The sequence below is a fragment of the Oratosquilla oratoria genome, chromosome 4, assembly GCF_046742065.1.
Source record: "Oratosquilla oratoria isolate Oo_2021 chromosome 4, ASM4674206v1, whole genome shotgun sequence".
NCBI classification, from domain to species: domain Eukaryota; kingdom Metazoa; phylum Arthropoda; class Malacostraca; order Stomatopoda; family Squillidae; genus Oratosquilla; species Oratosquilla oratoria.
Window position 1 is genome coordinate 26,843,363 of NC_134780.1, and position 15,457 is coordinate 26,858,819.

General features: G+C 37.5%; 1 protein-coding gene across 23 annotated transcripts in view; it reads left to right on the top strand.

Annotated features, from left to right (window-relative positions):
- Nucleotides 1-15,457, top strand: part of syd (JNK-interacting protein syd) — a 138,637-nt gene that overhangs the window by 12,842 nt on the left and 110,338 nt on the right. For 14 of the 23 annotated variants that reach the window (XM_076183725.1, XM_076183718.1, XM_076183719.1 and 11 more), the window contains exons 5-10: nucleotides 624-762; nucleotides 852-945; nucleotides 2,298-2,448; nucleotides 4,210-4,301; nucleotides 4,570-4,605; nucleotides 15,049-15,066. In XM_076183725.1, the coding sequence (XP_076039840.1) occupies nucleotides 624-762; nucleotides 852-945; nucleotides 2,298-2,448; nucleotides 4,210-4,301; nucleotides 4,570-4,605; nucleotides 15,049-15,066 (530 nt within the window). The remainder of the gene's footprint in view (nucleotides 1-623; nucleotides 763-851; nucleotides 946-2,297; nucleotides 2,449-4,209; nucleotides 4,302-4,569; nucleotides 4,606-15,048; nucleotides 15,067-15,457) is intronic. The other 9 variants (XM_076183722.1, XM_076183737.1, XM_076183738.1 and 6 more) reach the window with 5 other exon arrangements.

Below are 15,457 nucleotides of genomic sequence, written 5' to 3' on the forward strand. Positions count from 1 at the left end.
AATGTTTTACACAGCTTTTGCTCTAATGTTTTCATGAGCAACATGAAGAGTTTGAACAATGATACTCAGATGTGCGTTATACCTGGTATGTTAACTATTAAGTATACTTTATTCACATTCCCTCCCTGTAGGTCCTGAAATGCTGATACCCCATGCATGTTATATATCCTGTGGTTATTATGATATAACCCTGTTTCATTCAAAATGTACATACATCCCATACTGCAAATTCCAGGACAAAATTGGTTGCTGTTTTAACATTTGATGTGTAGCATGCATGGAGAAAAGGAATGAATTTCATAAAGTCTTTAGTTTATTAATCATAAACAGTACAATCCAGAAGGGTGTACAATAGAAGACAAAAGTCCTGTTGCCTGCTATGGTTTTGTTTGTGCAGATATGTCATGTTAAGGCTTCTGCTTTGATGCAGTTTCTACAAAAAAAAAGAGTACCTATTAGTGAATGCCAACAAAGGGTAGGGAAATACATGGATAAGAAATGCTGCATGTAAAATGAGGGGGTGGCAGGAACTTTGTCATCAACTGTACAGTATTCATTAGTAAGGGACATTGTGTGGTTATGGATGCATGCTGACTTCGCTCACCCCTATGGGTGACTTCCAGTTTCTCCTTCAGGTCCTCTGGCCCTGTGTCTTTTGGCTTCAGCTCGCTCGATCCAGCCAAGTCGATATCATCCCCTGTGGACATGATGTCATCAACCAATGGAACGTTCCAGGTCACATCCATCAAGAATGAGCTTCAAGTGAGTGATTCTCTCTTTATGTGATGAATATAGTATAAATGATTAAGCAAGATGACATGAATAAAACTTGATCTTTTTCTGCTAAACAGGAAGCCCAAGTTGGTCCAGATACTCCTGTGGTCCATTCGGATAAGGGCCAGTTAACAGATATGGTTGAGCAGAAGGAAAGGGCAACAGCAACAAGTAAGGGATATGCTTGGCCTATAGTTATATTTTTGTGTACAAGAGGCATGTGTTTACCCACCAACTCTTGTCTCTTTTTCTCTCCTCTTGCTTTTCCTCCAATCCCCCAATAAAGAATTAAGTACATAGCAATATAAAGGAGCCAGATCCCTTAGTCCAGAAAAGGGTGTTATTATTTATATACCAAAAGGCTTCTTCCTCCTCATAAGGGAGGTAGCCAGCCAAGGCATGCACTCACTCCCCATCCGATATCCAACACCCATTTGTTTCCCTTTCATCTTAGCTCCTTGTGGATGAAGGGTCACCCTGCCCCCATCCATTGCCTGGGTCAGAAGCAATGCAGCAAGACACAGCACATCCATACCAGGGGCCGACAGCTGAATTTGATTTAGCCCCCACTGCTTTATAATTACCTTGTGACTCATGTTCAGAAACTTGTACTACATATACATACTTATACCAAAGGCTCTTTCCCCCTTACAAGGGAGGTAGCAAAAAAAAAAAAAAAAAGGCATAGAAACCACTCCCACCCATTCCATCCCCTACATGCTCCACTCCCCTCTACCCTCTTCTCTTCCTCTTATCATGGCACCTCCTGTACTAGAGGGGAAAATTTATTCTCAATGGAAGTTGGAAGATATTATAACATTCAGTAAATAGCAGAGCCTCATAAGATATCATATACTGTGTTGATATGACTGTGATATGACTGTGTTGAAAGACTAGTAAAAGAGGTATGGAAGGCAGATGTGGAGGGAGTAAACATGAGGGGACGTCCTAGGATGAGGTGGATGGATGGGGTGAAGGGGGCTTTGGGGAAGAGGGGAATGTCTGTTGAGGAAGGAAGGGAGAGGACGGAAGACAGAGGTGAGTGGAGAATGGTTGTATATGGATGATGTTGTGACTGCATGAGGAGGAATGGGCGGGGGGGTGGGGGGTGGGGTAGTGTGTGTGAGTGAATTTTGACGCAGCCCGAAGGGATTTCTCCCCGTCCTCGCCTTATATGCAAAGGGGGACGGAGAGGGGGGGTCGCCGATTGAATGAAGCGGCCTTGCTGTGGATGTACTGTGTCTTGCAACACTGCTTCTGACCCAGGGCGGTGGGCAGGGTGCAGGGATGACCCGTCATCCAGGAGGTGCTCAGATGAGAGGAAGGGTGGGAGGGGTGTGGAGTGTATTTAGGGATGAAATGGGTGGGAGTGTTTTTATGCCTTTCCCTTTTTGGCTACCTCCCTTGGAAGGGGGAAAAAGCCTTGGTATATGTATGTATGTGTTGATATGTGTTTGTATGCATGATAAACTGGGGATAATAGTGAATAATTTACTGATTGATTTATTTGATCATATTTCTAGAAGGTGGATGGGTCGATGGTTTTACTCCTGAGTCAGAGGTAATGGAATCGTCGCCAGAGATAGAGGACCTTGAGGATATATCTATGGATACAAGTATTGGACCTGAAGGAAGGCTACCGTCCAGAACAAAATCTACAACTACAAAGCACAAGTAGGTCTTTCTCTTTCTTTATGACTAATTCTTGATTGACGTAATGGTATTTTTGCTTACATTGGAAGAAATGATAGGATGTATTTATCATAGAAAAAATTTGTTTGAAAAATTTAAGCTTGAGGGTTAACCCCCTTAGCACTGACTACCACTTTTATACTGGCATGATCTTGATGATCGGCTTTCATACTTTTTTTTTTTTTTTTTTTTTTTTCATGACAGGGTAGACAGGAAAGCACTGTGGGAGATTTTGCAGATATACAGGATAGGAGGAAACCTTTTAGGAGCTGTCAAGAGTTTTTATGAGAGTAGTAGAGCATGTGTCAGGATTAGAAATGAAGAGAGTGAGTGGTTTGAGGTAAAGGTGGGACTTTGTGAGGGATTTGTTATGTTGCCCTGGCTGTTCAACTTATACATGGATGGGGTGGTGTGAGAGGTAAATGCAAGGGTGGTGGGTCAGGGAATGGAAATGATTAAAGAAAATGGAGAAAAGTGGGAGGTGAGCCAGCTGTTGTTTACGGACGACACTGTACTTGTAGCAGGATCAGAGGAGGGATTGAGGAAGTTGGTGACAGTTTGGGAGAGTATGTGAAAGAAGAAAGCTGAAGATAAATGTGGGTAAAAGTAAGGTGATGAGATGTACAAGGAGTGAAAGTGGCAGCAGACTGGAAGTGAGCATTGAGGAAGAGCGACTGGAGGAAGTGGATAGTTTTAGACACTTGGGTACGAATGTGGCAGGAAAGGAAAGAGTAGAGGTGGAGGTAGAATGTAGATTGAGAGAAGTGAGTAAATGCCTTGGTGGATTAAAAAGTGTAATGAGGAATAGACATTTGGGAATGGATGCTAAGAGGAGATTGTATGAAGGAGTGATTGTGCCAACAGCACTGTATGGGGCAGAAATCTGGAACATAGGAGAGGAAGAGAGGAGTTTGAATGTGTTTGAGATGAGGTGTCTGAGAAGTATGATGGGGGTTACTAGGCTGGATAGAGTGAGAAACAAGGAAGTGAGGAGGAGAATGAGGTTGGTAAGGGAGTAGGGAGATAGGGTTGATGAAAGAGTATTGGGATGGTTTGGACACATGGAAAGAATGAATCAAGAAAGACTAGTAAAAGAGGTATGGAAGGCAGATGTGGAGGGAGTGAACATGAGGGGCGACCTAGGATGAGATGGGTGGATGTGGTGCAAGGAGCTTTGGGGAAGAGGAAGGATGGTAGAGGACAGAAGACAGGGGTGAATGGATGCATGAGGTGGAATGGATGGGGGGGATGGGGGTGAGGTAGTATTGTGTGAGAAAAATTTGACGCAGCCTGAAGGGATTTCTCCCCATCTTCTACTTTTCTGCATGAGGGGATGGAGAGGGGTCACTGATTTAATGAATCAGCCTTGCTGTGGATGTGCTGTGTCTTGAGACACTGCTTCTGACCCAGGGCAGTGGACAAGATGCAGGGATGACCCATCATCCAGGAGGTGCCAAGATAAGGGGGAGGGTAGAGGGTGGAGGGAAGTTAAGTGTATTAGGAATGGAATGGGAGGGTATGGTTTTTATGCCTTCGTTTTTTGGCTACCTCCCTTGTAAAGGGGAAAAAGCCTTTGGTGTATGTATGTATGTTTTTTTTTTCTTTCTTTTTCTTTTTCTCCTCTCTTATTCTGGCTGCTCCAAGGCTATTTTATTCTCTCTTTTGATCCCTTTTTTATTGAAGAGCTTATAGTATATCTTGTCAACCCTTGTTGTAAAGAATGGAAATATATTTTTTCTACAGGGAGGAACGTACTGGCAACACTTTGTATCAAGAATTGCAGTTCCAGGAGCCTGATGCTCTTGCTGAAATGGATGAAGGTGCAGATATTACAGGTGAGGCAATATTGATTTTATATTCAGCTAAGATTGCCCAGTGGCAGCCACAAATCAATCAATCCAATGCCCTGGTTTTCTCTTGTAGGAGGCATATGGCCTCAAGGAAACTGACAGTTATATCACTCACCTGTTGGTATATACGTAGATAGATTGAATGAAGATTTTATTCTGAATGCTTTTCAATTGAAAGTCATCTGTCATTCCTTTGTAGTGTTTGTTTAGTGGTTCAGGAGATGTTATATGTTTTTCTTTTCTATTTTCTTAGGTGGGTGGGTTCACCCAGGAGAATATGCATCATCAGGTTAGTTCTGGGAATGTTGTGTGTGTGTTTACTGACCCATTTTTTTTTTTCTAAATGTGCAAGAATATGAAGTATATTTTGTTAATTAATATAATAATATGGCAGTATTTGCTAACATATTAGGTTTTGCACATGCTTCAGATGTTAAAAATGTTTTGTCCACTTACGCATTTCACATCAATGAAGCACATAGATGACTTTGCTCACACACATGAAAGCTACACACAGTACAAATGACAAGCATGAAAATAATTACTTTTTCTCAGTTCCAGGCCAGATAGTTTCTTGCTTGCACATTGATTTGTTTTCTTGTATTTTGCTTAACTTGGTGCTTGGCATTAATTTACTGAATGATTTAGATGACCAACAGTTGGAAAATGGATGCTTTTCAAAGTAATGGGAGATATTATGGATGTGTGTGTATGTATGTCTATATGGATGTATATATATATTATTATATATATATATATATATATATATATATATATATATATATATATAATATTGTAGCCTAAATACATTCATATAAGACTGCACACACACACACACACACACACACACACACACACACACACACACACACACACACACACACACACACACACATCCATCCATATAGACATACATATAGATTGGAAAGAGGTGATCAGTGGAGTACCGCAAGGATCTGTACTGGCACCAATAATGTTTGCTATCTATATGAATGACATGGACGAGGATGTGAACTGCTACATGAGCTTCTTTGCTGATGACGCCAAACTGTTAAGGAAAGTAGAAACTGATGAGGACTGTGAAGCACTGCAAGAAGACCTAAATAGGGTATGGAACTGGAGTCAGAAATGGGAAGTGGACTTTAATACTAAGAAGTGTAGCATAATGGAGTTTGGAAAAAGCAAAAACAGAATATCAGGAAAATATACAATTGGAACCAAGGAAGTAAAGAAAGTAGGATCCGAAAAAGATTTGGGGGTAATTATCACGAACGACTTGTCCTATGATATACAGATTAACAAAATTGTCGGGGAGACTTACAACTTGCTAAGATCAATAAAAGTGGCATTTACATACTTGGACGAAGACATGATAAAAAAAATATTGGTTACATTGATAAGGCCTAGATTAGAGTATGCGGCGACATTGTGGTCCCCCAGTACCAAAAAGAATATAAAGAAAATAGAAAGAATCCAAAGAGCAGCTACAAAAATGGCACCTGCACTTGCAAACCTATCATACGAGGAGAGATTGGCTAAACTGGAATTACCGACACTGGAGCAAAGAAGAGAGAGAGGTGACCTATTGACCATCTACAGAATCATGAAAGGCACAGAGATACTTGATAGAGAGAACTTACTTAACTGGGACAAAAGAAACACAAGAGGACATGGTAAGAAAATAAAAAAACATAGCTATAGAAGAGAACTGAAGAAAAACAGTTTTCCACATAGAGTTTTGGATACTTGGAACAAACTGGATAATGAGATAGTATGCGCAAAAACCATTCATGAGTTTAAAAACAAACTAGACACTGCGGGATACAATGGCGGGACAACACGAGCATAGCTCCCCTTCCCGCAAAATACAACTAGGTAAATACAACTAGGTAAATACACACACACACACACACACACACACACACACACACACACACACACACACACACACACACACACACACACACACACACACACACACACACACCTTATTTGAATTACTTGAGAAATTAGAAGTGAAAAAAAGCCACAGGGCCTTATGAGATCACAAATTCAACATTGAAAAAATTGTTAGATAAAGTACATCAATTGATAGCATGCTCTCTGGAAGAGAAGGTGCCATTGGGCTGGAAATCTGCAGTTGTGGTACCAATATTCAAAGAAGGAAACAGATATTGCTAGATTATACACAAGTGTCCTTGACCAGTATGATAGACAAATGTGTGAGAAAATAAATTGTGAAAAATAGATTGATGAAATTCAGTCAACTCTCAATTAACGCAAGGGTTACATTCCTGGAGACGTCATGTTAATCATAAATGTGTTAGTTAAACATATTTTTCCCATAGGAAATAATGGTAAAAGGGGTGGGGGGTTAGGTTCCTGGTCACTGCGAAAGTCTTGGCTATTTTGGGATTTTGTTACTCACAAACACATTATTAATACATTTGTAGGTTACAGAAACAACAAAAACATACATTCTTTGTATTTATTTGTAGTACACAGTTATTTGTTCCATGTGCACACTCGTCACCCGCCACTCTCCGTCTCACTCGCCTCTTCCTCAGACTCCTGGGCACTCATCATTAAAAATTAGTTTACCATTAATTGTGAGTTGGTGACACTTTTCTTTTTTGTTTTGGTGTAGAACAGAAAACAAGAATTTACAATCTCTAACTAAATTATTCATTTCTCTGTAAAAAGAATTTCAAGCTTTTATGACTTATAATCACGGTCCATACATTTAAAAATTAGTTTACCAATAATTGTGGGTTGGTAACACCGTTTTCTTTTTTGTTTCGGTATAGAACAGAAAACGAGAGTTTACAATCTCAAACTAAATTATTCATTTCTCTGTAACAATTTTTCAAGCTTTTATGACTTATTATCATGGTCCTTACCTTTAACACAGACACTTCCACTCACAGAGTGGGCTAGCTTTAGACTGAGATCAAAACAGAGTGCGGGAGACTGACCACGTGGAGGCCCTCTCTCTCAGTGCTCTTACTGCCAAATTCAAATCGTGTTAAATTGAAATTGTCGTGTTATTTAAAAAAAATCCATGAAAATTAACTTGTGTTAAATTGCAAATGCGTTAATTAAACTCATGTTAATTGAGAGTTGACTGTACTTGGAAGAAAAAGGAATCTTAGCTGAGAATCAGTTTGGATTTAGAAAGGCAAACTTGTGTAACCAACCTGCTAAATTTTTATACAAGAGTGGTTGATGTGCTGCTTGAGAGTGTGAGATAGGTGGATTGCATATACTTAGATTTGGAAAAGGCATTTGGCTAAGTGTCTCACAAAAGATTGGTTTGGAAGTTAGAAAAAGAGGCCTGAAAGGTAGTACACTGAAGTGGGTTGAAGAGAAAATACTTTTTAAATGATAGTTGTATGAGAATAGTAGTGGGAGATAGAAAGTTGAATTGGAGAGTGAGTTGTAGAGTACAACAGGGTTCAGTTCTGGCACCTGTAATGTTCCTGTTTTGTATAAGTAAAACAATGAATGGAATTAGCATCTATGTAAATTTACTTGAAGGTGATGTGAAAGAAGTGAAAAATAAGGGGATTGTAAACTGTTAAACTGAATCTTCAGACTGTTACAGGAAGAATTTAAGAGTGGCATTTTATTGCATGGATGAGGATGTGATGAAAACTATTGAGTGATTTGTCCCAGATTCGAATATGTAACAGTGGTGTGGTCACCACACCTAAAGAAAAATGTAAGAATAATAGAATACAAAAGGTGGTAAACAGAATGATTATAAGTGTAAATGACAATACACAAGAGGAAAGACTGAAATGGGACTTCCACGTTGGAAGAGTGAAGAGAAAAAGGCAACATTTTAATGACATTTAGATCAGAGGAAGGTATAGAAAAATGGACATGGAGGATTTACTGTTATAGGATGAAAAATGAACATAAGTAAAAACTGAAAAATGAAGTTTGTTTAAACAAGTTTAAGAAATATATCATTCCATATGGATGCATAGACTTATTGATGAAGTTGGATAAAAATAAATTCCAGGCCAACAAGGTAATTGAATTTAAGGTAAAGTTTCACAAGTGGAGGCAGAGATGAGACTCAATGAACACAGCTTCAACCCCATATGCTACAAGTAGATAAATACAACAGGAGAGTCTGGTAGGGCAAGATCTGCAAACATTAAAGGCTCAAAGAAAGAGGAGGGACCTGATTGGTTTGTTCGGGTTATTGAAGGAGGTGGTCAAAAGTATATGAGAAGACCACTTGGTCAAGGTTAGGAGGGCTCAAAATAAAAGACCACTCATCTAAAAGGTGTCAGATAGACACACACACATAAAAGTCCTTGAGAGAGAAGACTTATTAAAGTGAGATAGAAGAAAAACAAGGAGACATGAAAAGAAACTCAAAAAGAATAATTATAGAAGAGATCTGAAAAAAAGTAGTTTCCCACACAGATTGGTGGATGTATGTAATAAATTGGATGAAACAATAGTATGTGCAAACACCATACAAGAATTTAAGAACAAATTAGATGTTGTAAGATACAAAGATGGGTCACCACAAGCATAGCTCCCCTTCCCGTATAATACAGTTAGGTAAATAAATGCACCCTTCCCGTAAGATACAACTAGGTAAAAGGTAAATACACATGTGCACACACAAATACACACACACACACTCTGTAGGTATGATAACTGAAGAGTTTGGTGATATAACCCAAATTGGAACCCTACATCTTGGTGTGATGAATAGATAGTAAGAGACAGGACCCCATGTTTTTACAATTAGGTATATACATAGACATGCATGCATGTACACCCCAGAAATGATGCATGGCATGCATGCATTCACGCCCACATGCATGTATGCAAACACATAAACATATGCATGCATACATGGTTACACATGCATGCATTAACATGCATGCATTCCAATGTACACACATCTATACACTTAAATTCATTCATACACACATTTGTGCACAGACATGATATCTACACACATTTGTACACATACCTTTATGCATACACAGACATTTATACATAGGCAATGAAATGATATGGCAAATTTAAAAGAAACTCGAAAGAGGGTTGAAATTTGAAAATGAACATGAAGGTCATTGTGGAAGAAAATGTGAAGGAGAAGGAAAATGAAGAAAAAATTGGCAAGATCAAGCAATAACAGAAAGGGTGGGTAAATATACAAGAAGAGGGAAATTCCAAATAAAAAAAATATGAAACAACAGTAAAGGAAATTAAATTGAAGATGTGGAGAAAGTGATAAAGATATTTCAGAGTAGAAAAAGCTGGTTAGAGAGTTAGTAGACAAAGATAAATTTATTATTGTAGGATGGAAAGAGGATCATTAAACAACAAGAGAATTAGAAATGAAAGAAAAGCAAATGGCAAAGGAAATTGTGCAAGTAATTTAGGGCAATGAGGAAGGCATATGTGAAGAAATTAGAAGTAAGGCAGATATGTACAGGGAGGTGCACTGCCAATGAAAATTAAGTTTGAATTGGAAAGCAGTGAACAAGTTAATAAGTAATGGAAACTATTTGAAATAGAGGAAAAAAGGAAAGAAAATGGTAGAAGCTGAGGGAAAAATTTAGGAAAGGACTGAACAAAAGAGAACATTGTTTTATTAGAGAATGTTTGATCAAAAGAGTGCTATCTAAGAAAAGGTCCAGATCAGACAGAAAGAAAAGAATCAATTGGAATATAAAATAGAACTTGTTAGCACTAGTAAAGATAGACTGGTCTAAACAAAATTGGAGATGGACAATTAATTAAAGTAGAAAGAACCAGACATAATGTGCTATGCCGAGACCAGACTCAGTGGAAAGTAATATTCAAGTGGGTGAAGGAAAGTATACCATATAGTGTAGGGACAGAAAAGGGGGGAAAATATAGTGGAAATAATGGTAATGGGAGAATGAAGAGCAGAAATAATTCATATGAGACTTATAATGGAGGAAGTGGAGAGACATTGTAGTTGTATATATCCCACCAAAAATGAAAGCATGGAATGAAGCAGAGTACAAAATAATAATGATAAATAGGGCCAATTACCTGGGTAAAATTATTGAAAAAATTGAGAATGTAACTTTATGGGTGACTGTGGAGTGATTGAATGAGTCGGAGGAATGGGAAACAGGTGGAAGAGAGGAATCAGTGGGGCATTGTTGAATATAGTATAGAATAACCTAATGACCAAAGAATAAAAGAACCAACAAGATTGTTGGAGTATTCATTTGTTGTCATTTGGTTGAGGGCAGCCATATTGAATTTATGTGGTTCAGTGAACAGACACCAATTGGCAGTGTTGTGGAGTGCTGGGTCCCAGTGTAAAGGAACAGGTGACTAGAGCAAGATTGGTTTGATAAAGATGATGGTATACAGTAAGCTATGCTAACATGTTTGCAGACAAATCAAAGATCATGAGGAAAGTGAGAGATGAGAACTGCAGGTTGTTCAAGAAGATTTAGATAACATACGTACTTGGAGTCAAGAGTGGAAAATGAATTTTACTGCCAGAAAATGTAGAGATATAGAAACAGGCATAACTACTGTAGAAAGGACCTTATTAGATTATTCAGTGCAAAGTGACACTCACAAAGCCAAGAGAGGAGAAAGATCTGGAAGTGTTGATAAGGGATAACCTGTCACATGACAAATTTATCAGTAAGATGGCAGGGGAGACATAGATTGCTGAAGACCATAAAGGTGGTATTTCACTACCTGGTTGAAGAGGATTATAAAAGGAAAATTAATATAACTGCCTTTCACAACTTCAATGAGGAGATGATAAAAAAAAAAAATCATAGACCCTAATTCACAAGTACATGCATGCACATGTGCAAATACTACTCAAAATTTTAAGAAAAAACTTTATGCTGAAAGATACAAAGACAGATCACCACGAGCATAACTCCCTTCCTGTGTAATACAACTAGGTAAAAATACATGACCCCTAAAGATATAACTCGGATCACAAATGGTAGAAGACATACTGGCAAAATCAGGTAAGTTACCAAAGAGTGAACATTACAACAATATATGGATAAAAAGAGAAATGAATGTTAAGGAAAGAGAAGAAGAGAAGGCACTAAGAGATGAAGCTAAAGAAAAAAACTCGAAAAGAATGGAGACTGAAAACAAGGAGTTCTGTTGAAGAGTCTTAGACATGAGGCTGAGAAAATTGTACACCAAGGTAGATGAAATGAAAGGAACAGAAAACTGGATGGAGAAGAAAAAAAAATTAAAAGTGGCCTATACTGATATAGACAGAATCTCAGGATTGTGGAGATGAAATTAAGGGGTCTTCCACCACCAAATAGTGTTAGACATGGGTTATATAATTATTGGATTAAAAACAAAAATGAGAAACAGGGCGGAGGAATCATGTTTTTGGCCAAGAAAATGTTAAATGTGATGAAGGTTACATAGGGTAAAAACAGTGTGGAAATGATCATGATAAAAGTTGAAGACAGAAACATGAAAAGTAGAAAGTTTAGAAACATGAAAAGTAGAAAGTTTGGTGATTTATGTGCCCCAAAAACAGGCTCTTGGAAAGAAAGAAAGCATTCAAAAATGTTAGAAGATACAAAGCATTCATAAAATGAGATGCTGAAGGATGGAGGTAACCTGGTACTTATTGGAGATTTTAACTGCAAGGAAATCTGTTGGGAAGAGATGATAGTGAAAGGTGGAGAGGATCTATGGGAAAATGTATTACTTGTCATGACTATAGAGCATACAGTGACACAATGGTAAAAGAAAATACCAGATATAGAAGTAATGAAGAACCATTGAGACTAGATTTAATATTTACAGCAGAACCTGAAATTGTGGACAAAATTGAATACAAGACACCCTTTGGAAAGAGTGACCACATAGTAATAGAGATTGAAATAAAGGAGGATATATAGAAAGAAATAAGAAATACAGAAAATGAAGTCTGATGTACAACAAAATGGACCATGGGAAACTTAAGAAATTCTTTCAAAATGCAAATTGGGAAAACTTTCAAAGAAGAGACATAAGTGGAAGAGAAATGGATGATTTTGATGGAAATTTATAATGAAGGAGTGAATAAATATGTACAAATACAGAAACAGGAAAAGGTGTACATTAAATGCTGGTTCAATAGAAGATGCAGTGAGGCTAAAGATAGAAAAGATAAATCTTGGAAAAGATGGAAAAAAAAATGGAAAGTGGCAAATATATATCAACTATAGAAATGAATATGTAAAAGTGCACAGAGAGGAAAAAATAAGCTATGAAAAAGACATCATAGAAAAATGTAAAGATCAACCCAAACTATTCTATTGATATGTGAATGGTAAACTCAAAAGCAAACAGGAAATGGTGAAACTACGCCACAGAAATATTGAGTATACAGAAGATTTAGAAATGGCTGATGTCAGGAACAATCACCTCAATTGGTTTTCACTAAAGTACAGCGTTGGGGTGAAGGAATTGGAGTGCGATCACTCCCCATGAGGGAATTATCAATAACACAAAAAGAAATAATGGATCAGCTAACGAACCTTGATGTCAGGAAATCACATGGCCCAGACGAAATTGCAAACTGGACACTAAAATAATGTAAAGATGAATTAATGGACATAATATAAGTTACTCAAAGAAGGAAAAATACCAAAGGACTGGAAAAATGCCAATATTGTACTAATATATAAAGGAGGAAACATCCAACAAATTACAGACAGGTCTCCATTACAAACACTGTAGCTGAAATTTGTGAAAAAAATTATTAAGAGTAGATGGATATAACACCTGGAAGAAAACAATATAATAAACCCAAGACAATTTGGATTTAGACAGGGAAGATCATGTGCCACAAACTTAATCTGTTTCTGCTCAAGACTGATAGATGTAATACAAGAAAGGGATGGATGGGCTGATTGTGCTTTCCTAGACTTGCAAAAAGCCTTTGACATAGTACCACACAAAAAATTATTAAAAAAAAAAATTGGAAAAAATAAGTGGGGTACAAGATAATTACTAAACTGAATGTAGGATTTCTTGCATGGCAAAAAAATGAGAGTAGTGCTCAGAGAAAAGAATTCAGCTTGGGAGGAGGTGATTAGTGGAGTTCCACAGGGATCAGTATTGTCTCCAATATGTTAGCTATTTATGTGAATGACATGGATGAAGATGTGGATTGTTACATGAGTTTCTTTGCAGATGATACTAAATTGCTGAGGAAAGTGAGTACTGAAACAGATTGTGAATTACTACAGAGGGACCTAAACAAGGTTGGAAATGGAGCCAAAAGTGGGATGTAGACTTCAACATTAAGAAATGTAGCATAATGGAGTTCAGAAAAAGTAAGAAAAGAATATCAGGACAATATAAAATTGGAACAAAGGAAGTAAAGAAAGTGGGATCTGAGAAAGACCGGGAGTAATTATCACAAATGATGTCCTCTGATAAACATATAAACAAAATTGTCAGAGAATCTTACAACTTGTTAAGATCAATAAAGGTGGCTTTTACCTATTTAGGCGAAGAAATGGTTAAAAAGTTGTCACATTAATAAGGCTTAGACTGGAGTATGCTGTGACACTATGGTCACCCAGTACAAAAAAAAGAATACAGATGCTCCTCTACTTTCGTTCATTCGTTTAACGTTTTTTCGATTTTACATTTGAAGTGATTGTAAAAAAAAATGTTATTTTTTTATTTTTTTTATTTTAGTGAATTTTTGAGTTTAGTGCGCTCTTCGTAGTACGAGACTTTCAAACGATACTTACGCATGACGCTGCGTCCATTGTTTACATGGCCCAAACGACAGACTGAACGTGCCTTGCCTCCTCCTCCTCCTCCCCCTCCCCCTCCTTCTCCTTCTCCTCCACCATCTCACTTTATGTTGCTTGAATTTAATTTATTTGGAAATTGATGTTATTATTTTACAATGTTATGTTTATGATTAATGATTTATAAGATACGGTAATAGAATTTATGGATGTATAGTACAGTATGAACGGTCATACATTACTGGAACGTACAGTAACAACTTGCGTTCATTTACACGTTACGTTCGGCCGTTCGGAACGTAACTAAAATGTAAGTTGAGGAGCGTCTGTATAAAGAAAATTGAAAGAATCCAGAGAGCAGCCACGAAAATGGACCCAACACTTTCAAACCTGTTATATGAGGAGAAACTGGCTAAATTGAAATTATTGACTTTGGAACAAAGTAGAGAAAGAGGTGACCTGGTGACCGTTTACAGAATCATGAAAGGTACAGAAGTCCTTGATAGAGAGGACTTACTAAATTGGGACATGAGAAATACAAATGGACCTAAAAAGAAACTCAAAAAGGATAGTTATAGAAGAGACCTGAGAAAAGAACAGTTTTCCACTAAGAGTGGTGGACATCTGGAACAAACTGATTAAAACAATAGTGTGCAAAAACTATACACAAATTTAAGAGCAAACTAGACACTGTGAGATACAAAGACAGCACACGATGAGCATACCTCCCCTTCCTGTAAGATACAACTAGGTAAATACATATACACACTTGTACACACACACACACATACTCACATGCACACATAAATGCACATATACATGTACACACACACACTTGCACACACCTACGCACACAGACCTGCACACACACAGTGGATAATCCTGAGAACATTAATTAATTTTTTGCCCCATTTTCACCAACAAAACCATTTGGACTGATTGGATCATGGGCTCGCCAACCATAGTTACTGACAACTTCTTTGGTAAGAATTTTTATCATGTTTTATTTTCCATTTTACCTTTTTTATTTATGTTACAAATATTTTTTCCACATTTTTCTTCCAGCTCAGAAGACACTGAATTGATATTTGTGGGCAAGTTTTATGCTTTTGGATAATGTATAAGCAGTTTTTGATAATAGGAAATTATTTACAATACCTATCGCACTTTGATCATGTCCTCCATATATGGACAAGATATTCCTTTATTAGAATGAGGTTTGAAATAATTCCGTACAATTGTTACTTTTAGGCATAACTGACCCTCCCTTTTGGGATCATCATCACAATACAACACTTTTGTAATTGATTCACTTCTTGCCTAAACCAGTAAACAAAATAGTCATAAAGTCAATAGTTCCAGTTTATCTCATAG